Raw genomic sequence first — 16810 nt, 5'->3', positions numbered from 1 at the left:
AGTAGCCGCAGGTACCACAATAAGCTGGTTCAGGTGAAACTCTGACACCACCTTAGGAAGAAACTGGGGACGAGTCCGCAGCTCTGCCCTGTCCGAATGGACAATCCGATATGGCTTTTGTGAGACAAAGCCGCCAATTCTGACACTCGCCTGGCCGAGGCCAGGGCCAACAGCATGGTCACTTTTCATGTGAGATATTTCAAATCCACAGATTTGAGCGGTTTAAAATGTGATTTGAGGAATCCCAGAACTACGTTGAGATCCCACAGTGCCACTGGAGGCACAAAAAGGGGGTTGTATATGCAATACTCCCTTGACAAACTTCTGGACTTCAGGAACTGAAGCCAATTCTTTCTGGAAGAAAATTGACAGGGCCGAAATTTGAACCTTAATGGACCCCAATTTGAGGCCCATAGACACTCCTGTTTGCAGGAAATGCAGGAATCGACCGAGTTGAAATTTCTTCGTGGGGCCTTCCTGGCCTCACACCACGCAACATATTTTCGCCACATGTGGTGATAATGTTTTGCGGTCACCTCCTTCCTGGCTTTGACCAGGGTAGGAATGACCTCTTCCGGAATGCCTTTTTCCCTTAGGATCTGGCGTTCCACCGCCATGCCGTCAAACGCAGCCGCGGTAAGTCTTGGAACAGACCTGGTACTTGCTGAAGCAAGTCCCTTCTTAGCGGCAGAGGCAATGAGTCCTCTGTGAGCATTTCTTGAAGTTCCGGGTGCCACGTCCTTCTTGGCCAATCCGGAGCCACGAGTATAGTTCTTACTCCTCTACGTCTTATAATTCTCAGTACCTTGGTTATGAGAAGCAGAGGAGGGAACACATACACCGACTGGTACACCCACGGTGTTACCAGACGTCCACAGATATTGCTTGAGGGTCTCTTGACCTGGCGCAATACCTGTCCAGTTTTTTGTTCAGGCGGGACGCCATCATGTCCACCTTTGGTCTTTCCCAACGGTTCACAATCATGTGGAATACTTCCCGACGAAGTCCCCACTCTCCCGGGTGGAGGTCGTGCCTGCTGAGGAAGTCTGCTTCCCAGTTGTCCACTCCCGGAATGAACACTGCTGACAGTGCTATCACATGATTTTTCGCCCAGCGAAGAATCCTTGCAGTTTCTGCCATTTCCCTCCTGCTTCTTGTGCCGCCCTGTCTGTTTACGTGGGCGACTGCCGTGATGTTGTCCCACTGGATCAATACCGGCTGACCTTGAAGCAGAGGTCTTGCTAAGCTTAGAACATTGTAAATTGCCCTTAGCTCCAGTATATTTATGTGGAGAGAAGTCTCCAGACTTGATCACACTCCCTGGAAATTTTTTCCCTGTGTGACTGCTCCCCAGCCTCTCAGGCTGGCATCCGTGGTCACCAGGACCCAGTCCTGAATGCCGAATCTGCGGCCCTTTAGTAGATGAGCACTCTGCAGCCACCGCAGAAGAAACACCCTTGTCCTTGGAGACAGGGTTATCCGCTGATGCATCTGAAGATGCGATCCGGACCATTTTTCCAGCAGATCCCACTGAAAAGTTCTTGCGTGAAATCTACCGAATGGAATCGCTTCGTAAGAAGCCACCATTTTTCCCAGGACCCTTGTGCAATGATGCACTGACACTTTTCTTGGTTTTAGGAGGTTCCTGACTAGCTCGGATAACTCCCTGGCTTTCTTCTCCGGGAGAAACACCTTTTTCTGGACTGTGTCCAGAATCATCCCTAGGAACAGCAGACGTGTCGTCGGAAACAGCTGCGGTTTTGGAATATTTAGAATCCACCCGTGCTGTCGTAGAACTACTTGAGATAGTGCTACTCCGACCTCCAACTGTTCTCTGGACCTTGCCCCTATCAGGAGATCGTCCATTTTCTTTGAAGAAGAATCATAATTTCGGCCATTACCTTGGTAAGGACCCGGGGTGCCGTGGACAATCCAACCGGCAGCGTCTGAAACTGATAGTGACAGTTCTGTACCACGAACCTGAGGTACCCTTGGTGAGAAGGGCAAATTGGGACATGGAGGTAAGCATCCCTGATGTCCCGGGACACCATATAGTCCCCTTCTTCCTGGTTCGCTATCACTGCTCTGAGTGACTCCATCTTGATTTGAACCTTTGTATGTAAGTGTTCAAATATTTCAGATTTAGAATAGGTCTCACCGAGCCGTCTGGCTTCAGTACCACAATATAGTGTGGAATAATACCCCTTTCCTTGTTGTAGGAGGGGTACTTTGATTATCACCTGCTGGGAATACAGCTTGTGAATTGTTTCCACTACTGCCTCCCTGTCGGAGGGAGACGTTGGTAAAGCAGACTTCAGGAACCTGCGAGGGGGAGACGTCTCGAATTTCCAATCTGTACCCCTGGGATACTACTTGTAGGATCCAGGGGTCCACTTGCGAGCGAGCCCACTGCGTGCTGAAACTCTTGAGACGACCCCCCCCACCGCACCTGAGTCCGCTTGAACGGCCCCAGCGTCATGCTGAGGACTTGGCAGAAGCGGTGGAGGGCTTCTGTTTCTGGGAATGGGCTGCCTGCTGCAGTCTTCTTCCCTTTCCTCTATCCCATGGCAGATATGACTGGCCTTTTGCCCGCTTGCCCTTATGGGGACGAAAGGACTGAGGCTGAAAAGACGTTGTCTTTTTCTCCTTTATACGGCAATACTTCCATGTGCCGTTTGGAATCTGCATCACCTGACCACTGTCGTGTCCATAAACAACTTCTGGCAGATATGGACATCGCACTTACTCTTGATGCCAGAGTGCAAATATCCCTCTGTGCATCTCGCATATATAGAAATGCATCCTTTAAATGCTCTATAGTCAATACAATACTGTCCCTGTCAAGGGTATCAATATTTTCAGTCAGGGAATCCGACCAAGCCACCCCAGCGCTGCACATCCAGGCTGAGGCGATCGCTGGTCGCAGTATAACACCAGTATGTGTGTATATACTTTTTAGGATATTTTCCAGCCTCCTATCAGCTGGCTCCTTGAGGGCGGCCCTATCTGGAGACGGTACCGCCACTTGTTTTGATAAGCGTGTGAGCGCCTTATGCACCCTAAGGGGTGTTTCCCAACGCGCCCTAACTTCTGGCGGGAAAGGGTATACCGCCAATAATTTTCTATCGGGGGAAACCCACGCATCATCACACACTTCATTTAATTTATCTGATTCAGGAAAAACTACAGGTAGTTTTTTCACACTCCACATAATACCCTTTTTTGTGGTACTTGTAGTATCAGAAATATGTAACACCTCCTTCATTGCCCTTAACAAGTAACGTGTGGCCCTAATGGAAAATACGTTTGTTTCTTCACCGTCAACACTGGAGTCAGTGTCCGTGTCTGTGTCGACCGACTGAGGTAAAAGGACGTTTTAACGCCCCTGACGGTGTTTGAGACGCCTGGACAGGTACTAATTGGTTTGCCGGCCGTCTCATGTCGTCAACCGACCTTGCAGCGTGTTGACATTATCACGTAATTCCTTAAATCAGCCATCCATTCCGGTGTCGACTCCCTAGAGAGTGACATCACCATTACAGGCAATTGCTCCGCCTCCTCACCAACATCGTCCTCATACATGTCGACACACACGTACCGACACACAGCACACACACAGGGAATGCTCTGATAGAGGACAGGACCCCACTAGCCCTTTGGGGAGACAGAGGGAGAGTTTGCCAGCACACACCAAAAACGCTATAATTATACAGGGACAACCTTTATATAAGTGTTTTTCCCTTATAGCATTTTAATATATATAGTCATATCGCCAAATAAGTGCCCCCCCTCTCTGTTTTAACCCTGTTTCTGTAGTGCAGTGCAGGGGAGAGCCTGGGAGCCTTCCCACCAGCATTTCTGTGAGGGAAAATGGCGCTGTGTGCTGAGGAGAATAGGCCCCGCCCCCTTTTCGGCGGGCTTCTTCTCCCGTTTTTCTGAGACCTGGCAGGGGTTAAATACATCCATATAGCCCCCAGGGGCTATATGTGATGTATTTTTAGCCAGAATAAGGTACTATCATTGCTGCCCAGGGCGCCCCCCCCAGCGCCCTGCACCCTCAGTGACCGTTGCTATGAAGTGTGCTGACAACAATGGCGCACAGCTGCAGTGCTGTGCGCTACCTTATGAAGACTGAAAAGTCTTCTGCCGCCGGTTTCTGGACCTCTTCACTTTTCGGCATCTGCAAGGGGGTCGGCGGCGCGGCTCCGGGACGAACCCCAGGGTGAGACCTGTGTTCCGACTCCCTCTGGAGCTAATGGTGTCCAGTAGCCTAAGAAGCCAATCCATCCTGCACGCAGGTGAGTTCACTTCTCTCCCCTAAGTCCCTCGATGCAGTGAGCCTGTTGCCAGCAGGACTCACTGAAAATAAAAAACCTAACAAAACTTTTACTCTAAGCAGCTCTTTAGGAGAGCCACCTAGATTGCACCCTTCTCGGCCGGGCACAAAAATCTAACTGAGGCTTGGAGGAGGGTCATAGGGGGAGGAGCCAGTGCACACCACCTGATCTTAAAGCTTTTACTTTTGTGCCCTGTCTCCTGCGGAGCCGCTATTCCCCATGGTCCTGACGGAGTCCCCAGCATCCACTAGGACGTCAGAGAAATGGACATCGCACTTACTCTAGATGCCAGGGTGCAAATATCCCTCTGTGCATCTCGCATATATAGTAATGCATCCTTTAAATGCTCTATAGTTAATAATATACTGTCCCTATCCAGGGTATCAATATTTTCAGTCAGGGAATCTGACCAAGCCACTCCAGCGCTGCACATCCAGGCTGAGGCGATCGCTGGTCGCAGTATAACACCGGTATGTGTGTATATACCTTTTAAGATATTTTCCAGCCTTCTATCAGCTGGTTCCTTGAGAGCGGCCGTATCAGGAGACGGTAACGCCACTTGTTTTGATAAGCGTGTGAGCGCCTTATCTACCCTAGGGGGTGTTTCCCAACGTGCCCTAACCTCTGGCGGGAAAGGGTATAGTGCCAATAATTTATTAGAAATCAGCAGTTTTTTATCGGGGGAAACCCACGCTTTATCACACCTCATTTAATTCATCTGACTCAGGAAAAACCACTGGTAGTTTTTTCACACCCCACATAATACCCTTTTTTGTGGTACTTGTAGTGTCAGAAATGTTCAATGCCTCCTTCATTGCCGTGATCATGTAACGTGTGGCCCTACTGGACATTACGTTTGTCTCGTCACCGTCGACACTGGATTCAGTATCCGTGTCAGGGTCTGTGTCGACCATCTGAGGTAACGGGCGTTTTAGCGCCCCTGACGGTGTCTGAGACGCCTGAACAGGCACTAATTGATTTGTCGGCTGTCTCATGTCGTCAACAGTTTTTTTTTTGCAAAGTGCTGACATTGTCACGTAATTCTTTAATTACTACCATCCAGTCAGGTGTCGACTCCCTAGGGGGTGACATCACTAACACAGGCAATTGCTCTGCTTCCACATCATTGTCCTCCTCATACATGTCGACACAATCGTACCGACACCCAGCACACACACAGGGAATGCTCTGATAGAGGACAGGACCCCACTAGCCCTTTGGGGAGACAGAGGGAGAGTTTGCCAGCACACACCAGAGCGCTATATATATACAGGGATAACCTTATATAAGTGTTACTCCCTGTTATAGCTGCTGTATTTATATATTAGCTGCCAATAGTGCCCCCCTCTCTGTTTTACCCTGTTTCTGTAGTGCAGGACTGCAGGGGAGAGTCAGGGAGCCGTCCTTCCAGCGAAGCTGTGAAAGAAAATGGCGCTTGTGTGCTGAGGAGAAAGGCTCCGCCCCCTTCACGGCGGCCTTTTCTCCCGCGTTTTTCAGGAAACTGGCAGGGGATAAATGCATCCATATAGCCCAGGAGCTATATGTGATGCATTTTTTTTAGCCATATAAGGTTTTTATATCGTTTTTATTGCGTCTCAGGGCGCTCCCCCCCAGCGCCCTGCACCCTCAGTGACCGGAGTATGAAGTGTGCTGAGAGCAATGGCGCACAGCTGCAGTGCTGTGCGCTACCTTATTTGAAGACAGGAACGTCTTCTGCCGCCGCTTTCTCCGGACCTCTTCGCTCTTCTGGCTCTGTAAGGGGGCCGGCGGCGCGGCTCCGGGACCCATCCAGGCTGAACCTGTGATCGTCCCTCTGGAGCTAATGTCCAGTAGCCAAGAAGCCCAATCCACTCTGCAGTCAGGTGAGTTCGCTTCTTCTCCCCTTAGTCCCACGATGCAGTGAGCCTGTTGCCAGCAGGACTCACTGAAAATAAAAAACCTATTTAAACTTTTACTTCTAAGCAGCTCAGGAGAGCCACCTAGCCTGCACCCTTCTCGTTCGGGCACAAAAATCTAACTGAGGCTTGGAGGAGGGTCATAGGGGGAGGAGCCAGTGCACACCAGCTAGTCTAAAGCTTTTACTTTTTGTGCCCAGTCTCCTGCGGAGCCGCTATTCCCCATGGTCCTTATGGAGTTCCCAGCATCCACTAGGACGTCAGAGAAATCCTATTCTCAAAATACACCGGGGACACTGGAACAGCGGGGTATAGAGGAGCAAACAGGAGGTAGGAGGAAAACACAGACTTTGTAAACAGCCTTCATAGGAAGATACTTGTGTAAAACGACTGTCCATGCTGAACGCTGGACTCAGACCGCGCTGTAGATGCCACTGTAAAGGCCACATAAACGTACCTGGATGTGAATACCTTCCTGGCTAAATGCCAGCGTGCAGAGAATCTGAAAGAGTTTGCGGATCTGTTGGGCATTGAGATTGTCCAGATAGTCTAATATACCCTACGGGAAATATAGAACATGATTACTATTGTTACAAAACCAAGAATCCCAAAACACAAGGAGATATGTGGTATACTGTATGACTATATTACTAGACGTAATGTTCCACAGCTGACCATATCTCCTCTAGCACCTGCCCCTTGTTCTACAAACACGGCCCAGCCTCCCCAGTCTTACCAAACCTTCTCGTGACCCGCCAGCAAGCTCCTGGAGAAAGTGCGTCTCACCTCCTTCCTCTCATCACACTCCCTCCATTACCTTCTCCAACCTGGCTCCTGATCTATCCACTCCACAAAAATAGGATTTTGGTACTTACCAGGTAAATCCTTTTCTTTGAATCCATAGGGGGCACTGGAGTACTCTTGGGATATGGACGGGCTTCCGCAGGAAACAGCACTGAATATTCAAATTAGTAACACTCCACCCCTCCATATCCCTGAGCACTTACTCAGTGTTTTTTACTGAGCCGAACAGGAATTAAGAGAGGTTAATAATGGAGTATTACATATAACATAACTGACAATAACGAAGTTAACACATAACGTTACTGACAACTAACAGTTGACACCCTAACCAGCACTTGTAACTTGAACCAGCCGGTGAAAGTGTGTTACCATAAGATCCTCAGAACTAACCACAAGTAGGTAAAACTGCTCTGGGTGGGCGTCCAGTGCCCCCTATGGATTCAAAGAAAAGGATTTACCTGGTAAGTACCAAAATCCTATTTTCTTTATCATCCACTAGGGGTCACTGGAGTACTCTTGGGACGTACCAAAGCTTCCCCCGTGGGCGGGAGAGCTGTTTGGCACTTGTAAAACTAGGCGGCCAAAGCTAGATGCTGATGCCGCAAAAGTATCAAACTTGTAAAAGCGCACAAACGTGTGCACGGAAGACCATGTAGCCGCCCGGCAAAGCTGCGTCGCAGAAGCCCCACGACCAGCTGCCCATGAAGTTCCCACAGAACGTGTGGAATGAGCGGTTACTGACGTAGGCGGTTGTAACCTAGCATGAAGGTAAGCCTGGCGTATGGTCAGTTTTATCCATCTGGATAAAGTTTGTTTAGATGCTGGCCAACCCATCTTGGCAGCATCATAGAGAACAAATAACGTATCCGTCTTACGAACTGAAGACGTTCGGGATACATAAACGCGTAATGCGCGAACCACATCCAGAGTTCCAGAATGTGCTGTCAACACAGGAACTACTATTGGTTGATTGATGTGAAAAGATGACACTACCTTTGGTAAGAAGGCGGGATTCGTCCGAAGTTCCGCTCTGTCATCATGAAACACCAAATACGGTGGCTTGCATGACAAGGCACCCAAATCCGAAACACGCCTTGCGGAAGCTAAGGCTAAGAGAAAAATTGTTTTCCAAGTGAGAAACTTTATATCCACTTGTTGTAAGGGTTCAAAATATGAAGACTGTAAGAACTCCAAAACCAGATTCAAGTCCCATGGCGCTGTAGGTGGTATGAATGGAGGCTGTACCCTGAGTACACCTTGGAGAAAAGTGCGTATAGACGGCAATAGAGCCAATCGTCTTTGAAAGTAAATTGACAGAGCAGATACCTGCACCTTTAGTGTAGATAAACGCAATCCTCCATCTAAGCCTGTTTGTAGAAACAACAAAAGGCGGCATAACTTGAAAGCTGATGTCGGAAATTTCCGAGCTTCACACCAACCTATATAGGCACGCCATATTCTGTAATAATGAGCTGCCGTAACCGGCTTTCTAGCTCGTAACATGGTTGGTATAACTGAATCTGGAATGCCCTCTCTTCTTAAGAGGGCGGTCTCAACAGCCACCCCGTCAAACGCAGCCGCGCTAAATCGGGGTAAAGAAACGGACCCTGTTGTAACAGGTCTGGACGTATCGGGAGCGGCCACGGATCGTCTGCGAGTAATCCTCGAAGATCCGAGAACCAAGCTCTCCGAGGCCAATGAGGCGCCACTAGTATGACTGTGAGCGACTCTCTTTTGATCCGTTTTAGCACCAGAGGGAGCAGCGGAAACGGTGGAAACAGATACACAAGACTGTACGGCCACGCGACAGTGAGAGCATCCACCGCGACTGCCTTTGGATCTCTTGTTCTGGACACATACTGGGGCGTTTGATGATTGTGTCGAGATGCCATCAGGTCCACCTGAGGATAACCCCATCGCTGAACCAACATGTGAAACACTTCTGGATTTAATGACCATTCGCCTGGGTGAAAATCCCGACGACTGAGATAATCCGCTTCCCAGTTGTCCACTCCCGGAATGAACACGGCCGACAATATCACCTGGTGGCATTCCGCCCAATTGAGGATTCGAGCTACTTCCCGCATTGCCATGCGGCTTCTCGTTCCTCCTTGTTTGTTGATGTATGCGACCGCCGTCGCATTGTCTGACTGCACTTGGACAGGCTGAGAGCGAATCATGTGCACTGCTTGTCGTAGCGCATTGTAAATTGCGCGGAGTTCTAGAACATTTATAGACAGCAATTTCTCGTGATCCGCCCAGAGACCCTGGAGCTGACAATTTTGAATTACCGCTCCCCAACCTCTGAGACTGGCGTCCGTAGTTAGAATTATCCAATTGCAAACTCCGAACCGTCTTCCTGCGGTTAAATTGTGTTCCTTGAGCCACCATAGCAGAGAAACTCTTGATATTGGTGACAACCTCACTCTGTGGTGAATCTGCAGATGCGAGCCCGACCACTGGGCAAGCACGTTCAGCTGAAATGGACGAGAGTGAAATCTTCCGAACTGAAGCGCCTCGAAAGCTGCCACCATTGTGCCTAACAGGCGAATGCACAAGTGTACCGACACTGTGCGTGGCTTGAGCACTAATTGTACTAGATGGCGTAGCATTTGTACTTTTTGTTGTGGTAGGTAAATCCTTTGATTGACCGTATCGAGAATCATACCTAGGAACTGAAGGCGTTGAGACGGAATCAGATGTGATTTCTTGAAATTTACAATCCAACCGTGGTGAACCAGTACATTGTAAGTTAGCAGCGCATGTTGGGTAAGTATCTGTGGAGACGGAGCTTTGATGAGCAGATCGTCTAAATACGGAACTATTGTCACTCCCAGGGATCTGAGGTGAGCTATCATCACAGACATTACTTTGGTGAATACCCGAGGCGCTGATGACAGGCCAAACGGCAGAGCCTGAAACTGGTAATGGTTCTGGCGTATTGCAAATCGTAAGAATTTCTGATGAGGCTGCCAAATTGGAATGTGTAAGTACGCATCCTTGAGGTCTAGCGCAATCATAAATTCCTTGGTCTCTAACCCCGCAATCACCGACCGTAGAGACTCCATTTTGAATCTGTAGTAAGTTACGTACTGATTGAGGCCCTTTAAGTTCAATATTGGTCTGACTGAGCCATCCGGCTTCGGGACCACAAATAGACTTGAATAATAACCCTGACCCTGTTGGTGTACAGGGACCGGAATCAACACTGCCGAATCCAGTAAGGACTGAATGGCAATTTGCAAAACTGTCCTCTTGTCGTCCGACAGAGGCAAGCCTGTCTTGAAAAACCGCAGAGGCGGCAGACAGTCGAACTCTATTTTGTAACCTTTTAACACTAAATTGCGAATCCAGCCCTCCGCGGATGTGTGGAACCACGCCCCATGGAACGTCTGAAGGCGTGCTCCCACAGTTGGAGAACCGAGATGGGCTGGTAGGCCGTCATGCCACTGGCTTGTCGGTAACCTTAGCGTCTTGGCGAGTTGTGTTGGTTTGATGGAAACCACGTCCTCGACCACGTCTAGCAGGCGTGGCTGATCCTCTGCCACGTCCTCGAAAGGGCTGAGATCTAAAGGATTTGAACGAAGGTCCAGCGTACCTTCTTCTTGGCGCAGGTGGAGGCACTGGTAAGAACACAGACTTACCTCCCGTAGCCTCCTTAATCCATGCGTCCAATTCTGGACCAAACAACTTCTTGCCATCGTAAGGCAACGCCTCTATACTTCGTTTGACCTCTGCCTCCGCTTGATAAGTACGCAGGTAGAGTGCTCTTCGTGCCGTAACTAGCGAAGATGAAATACGAGAAGTGAGCTGACAGACGTCAGTAGACGCTGTACAGAGATACTCTACAGCCTCAATCATTTGATTTACCTGAATTATCAGGTTTTCGTCATGTAAAGCAGATTTGAGTTCTGTAAGCCATATTATGAGCGCCTTAGTGACCCAAATGCCAACCAATCCAGGTCTTAGCATCACACCTGCTGCTACATACATGGATTTTAGCATAGTTTCTATCTTACGATCTGAAGGATCTTTAAGCGTAGTAGCTGATGGCACTGGTATGGTTAATTTCTTGGTAAGCTTTGACACTGAAGAATCAACTATTGGTGGATTCTCCCATGTACACGTTACCGAGTCTGGAAACGGATAACTAGACTTAAATCTGCGAGGTATAGAAAACCGTTTATCTGGATTCTGTCTTGTTTCTACTAACATCTGATTTAGAGAATCCGACACAGGAAAACTTACTGGCGTCTTCCGTCGTTTAGTAAATACGACCTGATCATTGGTGAGAGGCTGCTCAGCTTCAGGAAACCTTAGCGACTGCCGTACCGCTCTGATGAGATCATCAATGCCGGAACTGTTAACATCCTCGCCATCTGACTCCACTTCGCCCTCCTCCCCCTCATCGTGTTCCGTGAGGTCTGGGATGGAATCGTCAGAATGCAACATAGCAGACACTGGAAAATCATAAGACATATGAAAATTATCCCGTTTGCCCAAAATGGATTTGGACCGTACGCAAGGCTGAGACGCCTCCGGTAGTTCTGGCGGTCTCACCCTAGACTCAGATCTTAACGTTTCTCGCTCCAGACGAGCAGCGGTCATTTCTGTCTGAAATTTCTCCAGTACATTTACTAACATACCCCACGGAGGGTCCGGTGAGGAAATTGGTTGCAAAACCGGAGCAGAAATGGTATTCTGAACGGAATCCACAAAACATACGTTACATGTGGTAGATGCATCCGGTAACACACTGCCACATACTTTGCAAATATGCTTTTTAGTTTTTGCTGGTGCCTTACTCATGGCGACAGACAATACAATACACAAAAAACAGACACCTGCACGACTCAGTAAAATAGCAATAAGGTGGCTCTGTATATATATCTGGCCCAGTGCAATACACGTGGCCAGTACTAAGAAATTTGATCCCAAATTCCCACTAACACCCCTGCGCCTTCCGGTGGTGTAGAGATGTAAGGCAGGAACGTTCTGGAATCACAGCAGGAAAACACAGGAAGCATGTTAAAAATGTCTGCCCTGCTAACTTATACATATAATCACCGTGCTGGTACAACTTTCACTGATTATACTGTAACAATCTCCTCTGCTGCTGCAGTATTTCTCTGCGACATTATTATTGTTCCCCCTGTAATGGCTGCCTGCTCTTTTAGCTTATTACAGCGGCAGCGCAGCGTGTGGGCCCCCAGCGGGTATCGTAGAGCGCTATGTGCCTCGTGTGTCCCAGCGGTGGCCTCGTGTATAATAGCGGCGTCAGCTAATCAAGGTAGCGCTGCGGCGGGCGGCGGCCTGTAAGAATCGATCAGCGGTGCCTGCACGGAGGTCTGTGGCCGAACGTGCGGGCGCCTGAGCGGGGAGAGCCGCGGTGCCCGCACGGAGGTCTGTGGCCGACCGTGCGGGCGCCTGAACGGGGAGAGCCGCGGTGCCTGCACGGAGGTCTGTGGCCGACCGTGCGGGCGCCTGAGCGGGGAGAACCGCGGTCGAACGTGCGGGCGCCTGAGCGGGGAGAGCCGCGGTACCTGCCGGAGGCTGAGAGGGGAGAGCCGCGTAACAATCCCTCTGCCGTCACCAAGCACTATGTCCCCACACGTCGGGGCGGCAGCGGGAGCTGACCGCCCCGTTTCACATACCTTACTCCCGCAGACGTGCGGAGGCTCCGACGGGGCTTTTCAGTAAGCGCCGGCTAGCCAGTGCAGGAGGATGTGAGGGCTGTGAGGGAGCTCTTTCAGAGAGGCCCGACACGCCCGTGCTGCTATCAGCAGCTGCACGATCCCTGACCCTGCCTTTTGGAAGGGGGAAAGGGATGTGTACAAATAGTAGAAAAAATAAAAATAAAAATAAAAGTTTCTTCAACAAAACCGTGACTTCAGGTATTAAGCTGCTACCACGTTCAGCACAGAAAAAACACTGAGTAAGTGCTCAGGGATATGGAGGGGTGGAGTGTTACTAATTTGAATATTCAGTGCTGTTTCCTGCGGAAGCCCGTCCATATCCCAAGAGTACTCCAGTGACCCCTAGTGGATGATAAAGAAATCACCAACCACTTCCTCCCAGCCAAATCCAAGGGTCTGTCCCCAACACCAATCCCCCTCCACCACAAAGCAGTATTTGATACCACTGATGACTCCTGTCGAAGTCGAAAATATTATACCCACATGCATCAAGTACAACCACCACACAGAGTGGCCTCCGTGCGTGTGCTTGTTCTGCCGTGCGTGCACATGCCCGCACGCTGCGTACATTGGCTCATGAGGCCCTGAGTATTAGCGTGTGGTATGAGTAAATATGGTAGCATACGCATTCGCATGGAAAAGCCAGAAAGACATATCTGATATTTAGTCCACATAGCACATAATTTACACATAGCCCACACACACCACACCAGCAAGTTACATTTACTTTAGAAATGGAACAATAGAGGGATTCAACTTTACAGGATATGAGGGGACAGAATTAGGTTAGGAGGTGGTGTTTGGTATCCAGCTGTACAGTATTTCAAGAGCAATATTCCGATGGCAGTTTGCAGAAAGGAGCACGCTCCTGCGCATAGATATGCACAGGAGTACAATATTAATATCACACTGTATTTACTGTACTCTTGATATTCGGCGGGAACCCAGTGGAGGACATCTGCAAGTGCACCTGGACCAGGCATCGCCCCCCCGTTCAAACCGGCCTATGACCCCTCCTGTACTGTAAATGACCAGCTTTTTGACCTATGGATGAAGAGATTACAGTTTCCTTTGTTTCATGCTTTGGACAATTGTTTAAAACCAAGCCTCCTGGCCAGGCTCAGTCTATTCTCTGAAGGTCATCTATCCAGATTGACAGAGGACCGGAACCGGGTGGTGCAGGCGAACAAATGTATGTATCCATTGGTTGTAGCTTTTCTCTTGTGTTATTGTATTTCTGTTGTACCCCCTTTTAAGTAAATATTTGTTGCTGCGTTGGACCACAACATTACATAACAATTGGTGTCGAATTCCTTTCCTGTTAGGGGATATAAAGTATATTCCGCCGCACGTGTAGCTACTTTGTGCTTACAGCATGACGGTGTGCTTACGCAACGTGTACGCATTTCATAGGGGTTTCCCACACACGCTTAGAGGGTTGCAGCGGCCTGAACATTTCTGTATTTAAGGTATTGCTTATTCTTCCTGTAAGTTAAACGAATGTAACACTCCCTCCTCCCTAAAACGCCACACTTATCGTGACACATTGCCTGATGAAGCAGACAGAACACGTGGTTCCGATAAGGGGTGAGGATGGGGGGGGGGGGGGCTATTGTATATCATTTTATTCCACAGTTTATGTTATTTCTCATTGTCTTCGTAATTAATACATTTTTGGTACTTTAAAGATACATTCATAATAATTTTAATGTCCTCCAATCATTTATATTTTATATTATCATCCGCAAAATCGTGATTTTTATATACAAGGATTTTTTTGCTCATGGGTCATGAGACACAATAATCGCACAATAGCCGCCTCCGCAGTCAGACCTTCCATACAGCCATCATTATCACCTAGCTCCATGGTGCCGAGTACGCACAACACTGCGCAGCCAGGATGACATCACGCTTTCCCCTACGTGCAAATGCTCCTTTACCACCCAGTTACACCACAAGAGATGCGCCTCACGTGAGCACCTACATCCGTACCTTGTGTAAGGACCAACTAGCAACCTCTCCGACAAGCCGTCAGCCCTGCACCATCATTCCCCAATCATGTGCGGTGAGATGTGCGCGGCAGATTACTCTGTGTGTGCCTGACCGACATACGCATCAGCTACGATCACCAGCGTCACAGTTACCTGCTGAAGGAAGGAGGCGGCGAGCGCGCCTTGCATATTACATCTGCCGGTGGACGGCAAAAGAACATATCTGTCTGGATAACCAACAGGTGGTCCTGCACTACATAATAACAGCCCCACTTCACGCCCATGAAGACCATTTGCTCCATCACATTTATGACCATTTTTAATGACTCCATCCTGAACCTATAGCTGGGAGATAGATGATGTGTGGTTCATAATGAGACAAAAAACTCTGATATTTGAATCAAGAAAACATTAGAATGAAATAACTGGGGTGACCATTCCCTGGACTGAACCATTTACAGGCAGCCATGTTGTTCTGTCTCCGGGAAGACAGGTGGTGAGCCATGGTCTGTGCTGGGACTTTAGTAAATGTCTGATGTGTCCGCGATGCAGGGTTCCTCTCACCCAGAAGTTGTGACTGAACCACTGATCCCAGCAGAGAAGGCGGCGGGCTCCCACTGCAGGTGCTCCTGGGTGGGTGGTGACCCGTCTGAGATATTACAGTCTGATCACACCTGGCAGCGTCCCGTCTGTTATCTCCCGGCTGTGCAGCAGAGACGTTATGCTGGGCGTACACGGTCAGACGATTTGTAGTCGGCCGCACAGACACCCTGTACAATTATCTGGCCGATCTGACAATATAACTGTGTACTGTGTGCCCAGCATCAGACACAAATAACTGGAGATAAGTAATCACACACACACTGACCTTTATGAAGACTGCGTACAGCGCCACGGCAGCAGTGTGACTGGCCACTAAATCCATTATAACATCAAGTGCCGTGTCCACCTCGTCAGCATAACCACTGCAGACGTGAGTCACCAGCGCGCCTATCAGCTCCTGCAAAACAGCAACCACGTGTCACCCTGTGCACTGCGACAGCACGCCTGGCACCCGCAGACTCACACCAGGGGTCTCGTGCCGCATGGCGTATTGAGGCTGGGTGTATGAGAACACATCTGTATGTCACCCACACAGTGGCTCACCAGACACACACTCACACCCGTGTAACACAGCGTCTCACCATATACACACTCACACCCGTGTAACACAGCGTCTCACCATATACACACTCACACCCGTGTAACACAGCGTCTCACCAGACACACACTCACACCCGTGTAACACAGCGTCTCACCAGACACACACTCACACCCGTGTAACACAGCGTCTCACCATATACACACTCACACCCGTGTAACACAGCGTCTCACCAGACACACACTCACACCCGTGTAACACAGCGTCTCACCAGACACACACTCACACCCGTGTAACACAGCGTCTCACCATATACACACTCACACCCGTGTAACACAGCGTCTCACCAGACACACGATCACACCCGTGTAACGCAGCGTCTCACCATATACACGCTCACACCCGTGTAACACAGCGTCTCACCAGACACACGATCACACCCGTGTAACGCAGCGTCTCACCATATACACGCTCACACCCGTGTAACACAGCGGCTCACCAGACACACGATCACACCCGTGTAACACAGCGTCTCACCATATACACGCTCACACCCGTGTAACGCAGCGGCTCACCAGACAAACACTCACACTGTTACAGTACCTGCTGGCAGTAACGATCAAATGCGGTGAAGGCCTGCTTATACATATGGCTGCCAAACGAGACCACACTGGGCTCAGCTGATCTCAGGAGAGTCTGCGCCAGGGACAGGATAGATGGAAAGTAAAACATTAAGACCTGCAGAAGAGATGGATGCACACATTCAATGTCCAGGTCACACAGGAGTGAATGCTGGTCTTTGTAGTGCCATATTGGTGGAATTTGCAGGTGTGTGTAATTGTGTCTTCTGCATATTACTTACATACAGGATGCTAATGTCTTATTGCTGTGCTGGGGGAACTTTGTGTATTTTCTTGTCTACATAAGTCAGCTGATACACATCTAT

General features: G+C 49.3%; 1 protein-coding gene across 1 annotated transcript in view; it reads right to left on the bottom strand.

Annotated features, from left to right (window-relative positions):
• Positions 1-16810, bottom strand: part of FANCD2 (FA complementation group D2) — a 255379-nt gene that overhangs the window by 159819 nt on the left and 78750 nt on the right. The window contains exons 16-18 of the mRNA XM_063941424.1: positions 16468-16602; positions 15592-15723; positions 6690-6791 (exon numbers count right to left, since the gene is read on the bottom strand). Of these exons, the coding sequence (XP_063797494.1) occupies positions 6690-6791; positions 15592-15723; positions 16468-16602 (369 nt within the window). The remainder of the gene's footprint in view (positions 1-6689; positions 6792-15591; positions 15724-16467; positions 16603-16810) is intronic.

Source organism: Pseudophryne corroboree, chromosome 9 (assembly GCF_028390025.1).
Source record: "Pseudophryne corroboree isolate aPseCor3 chromosome 9, aPseCor3.hap2, whole genome shotgun sequence".
NCBI classification, from domain to species: domain Eukaryota; kingdom Metazoa; phylum Chordata; class Amphibia; order Anura; family Myobatrachidae; genus Pseudophryne; species Pseudophryne corroboree.
This window is presented reverse-complemented; position numbering and strand designations above follow the sequence as displayed.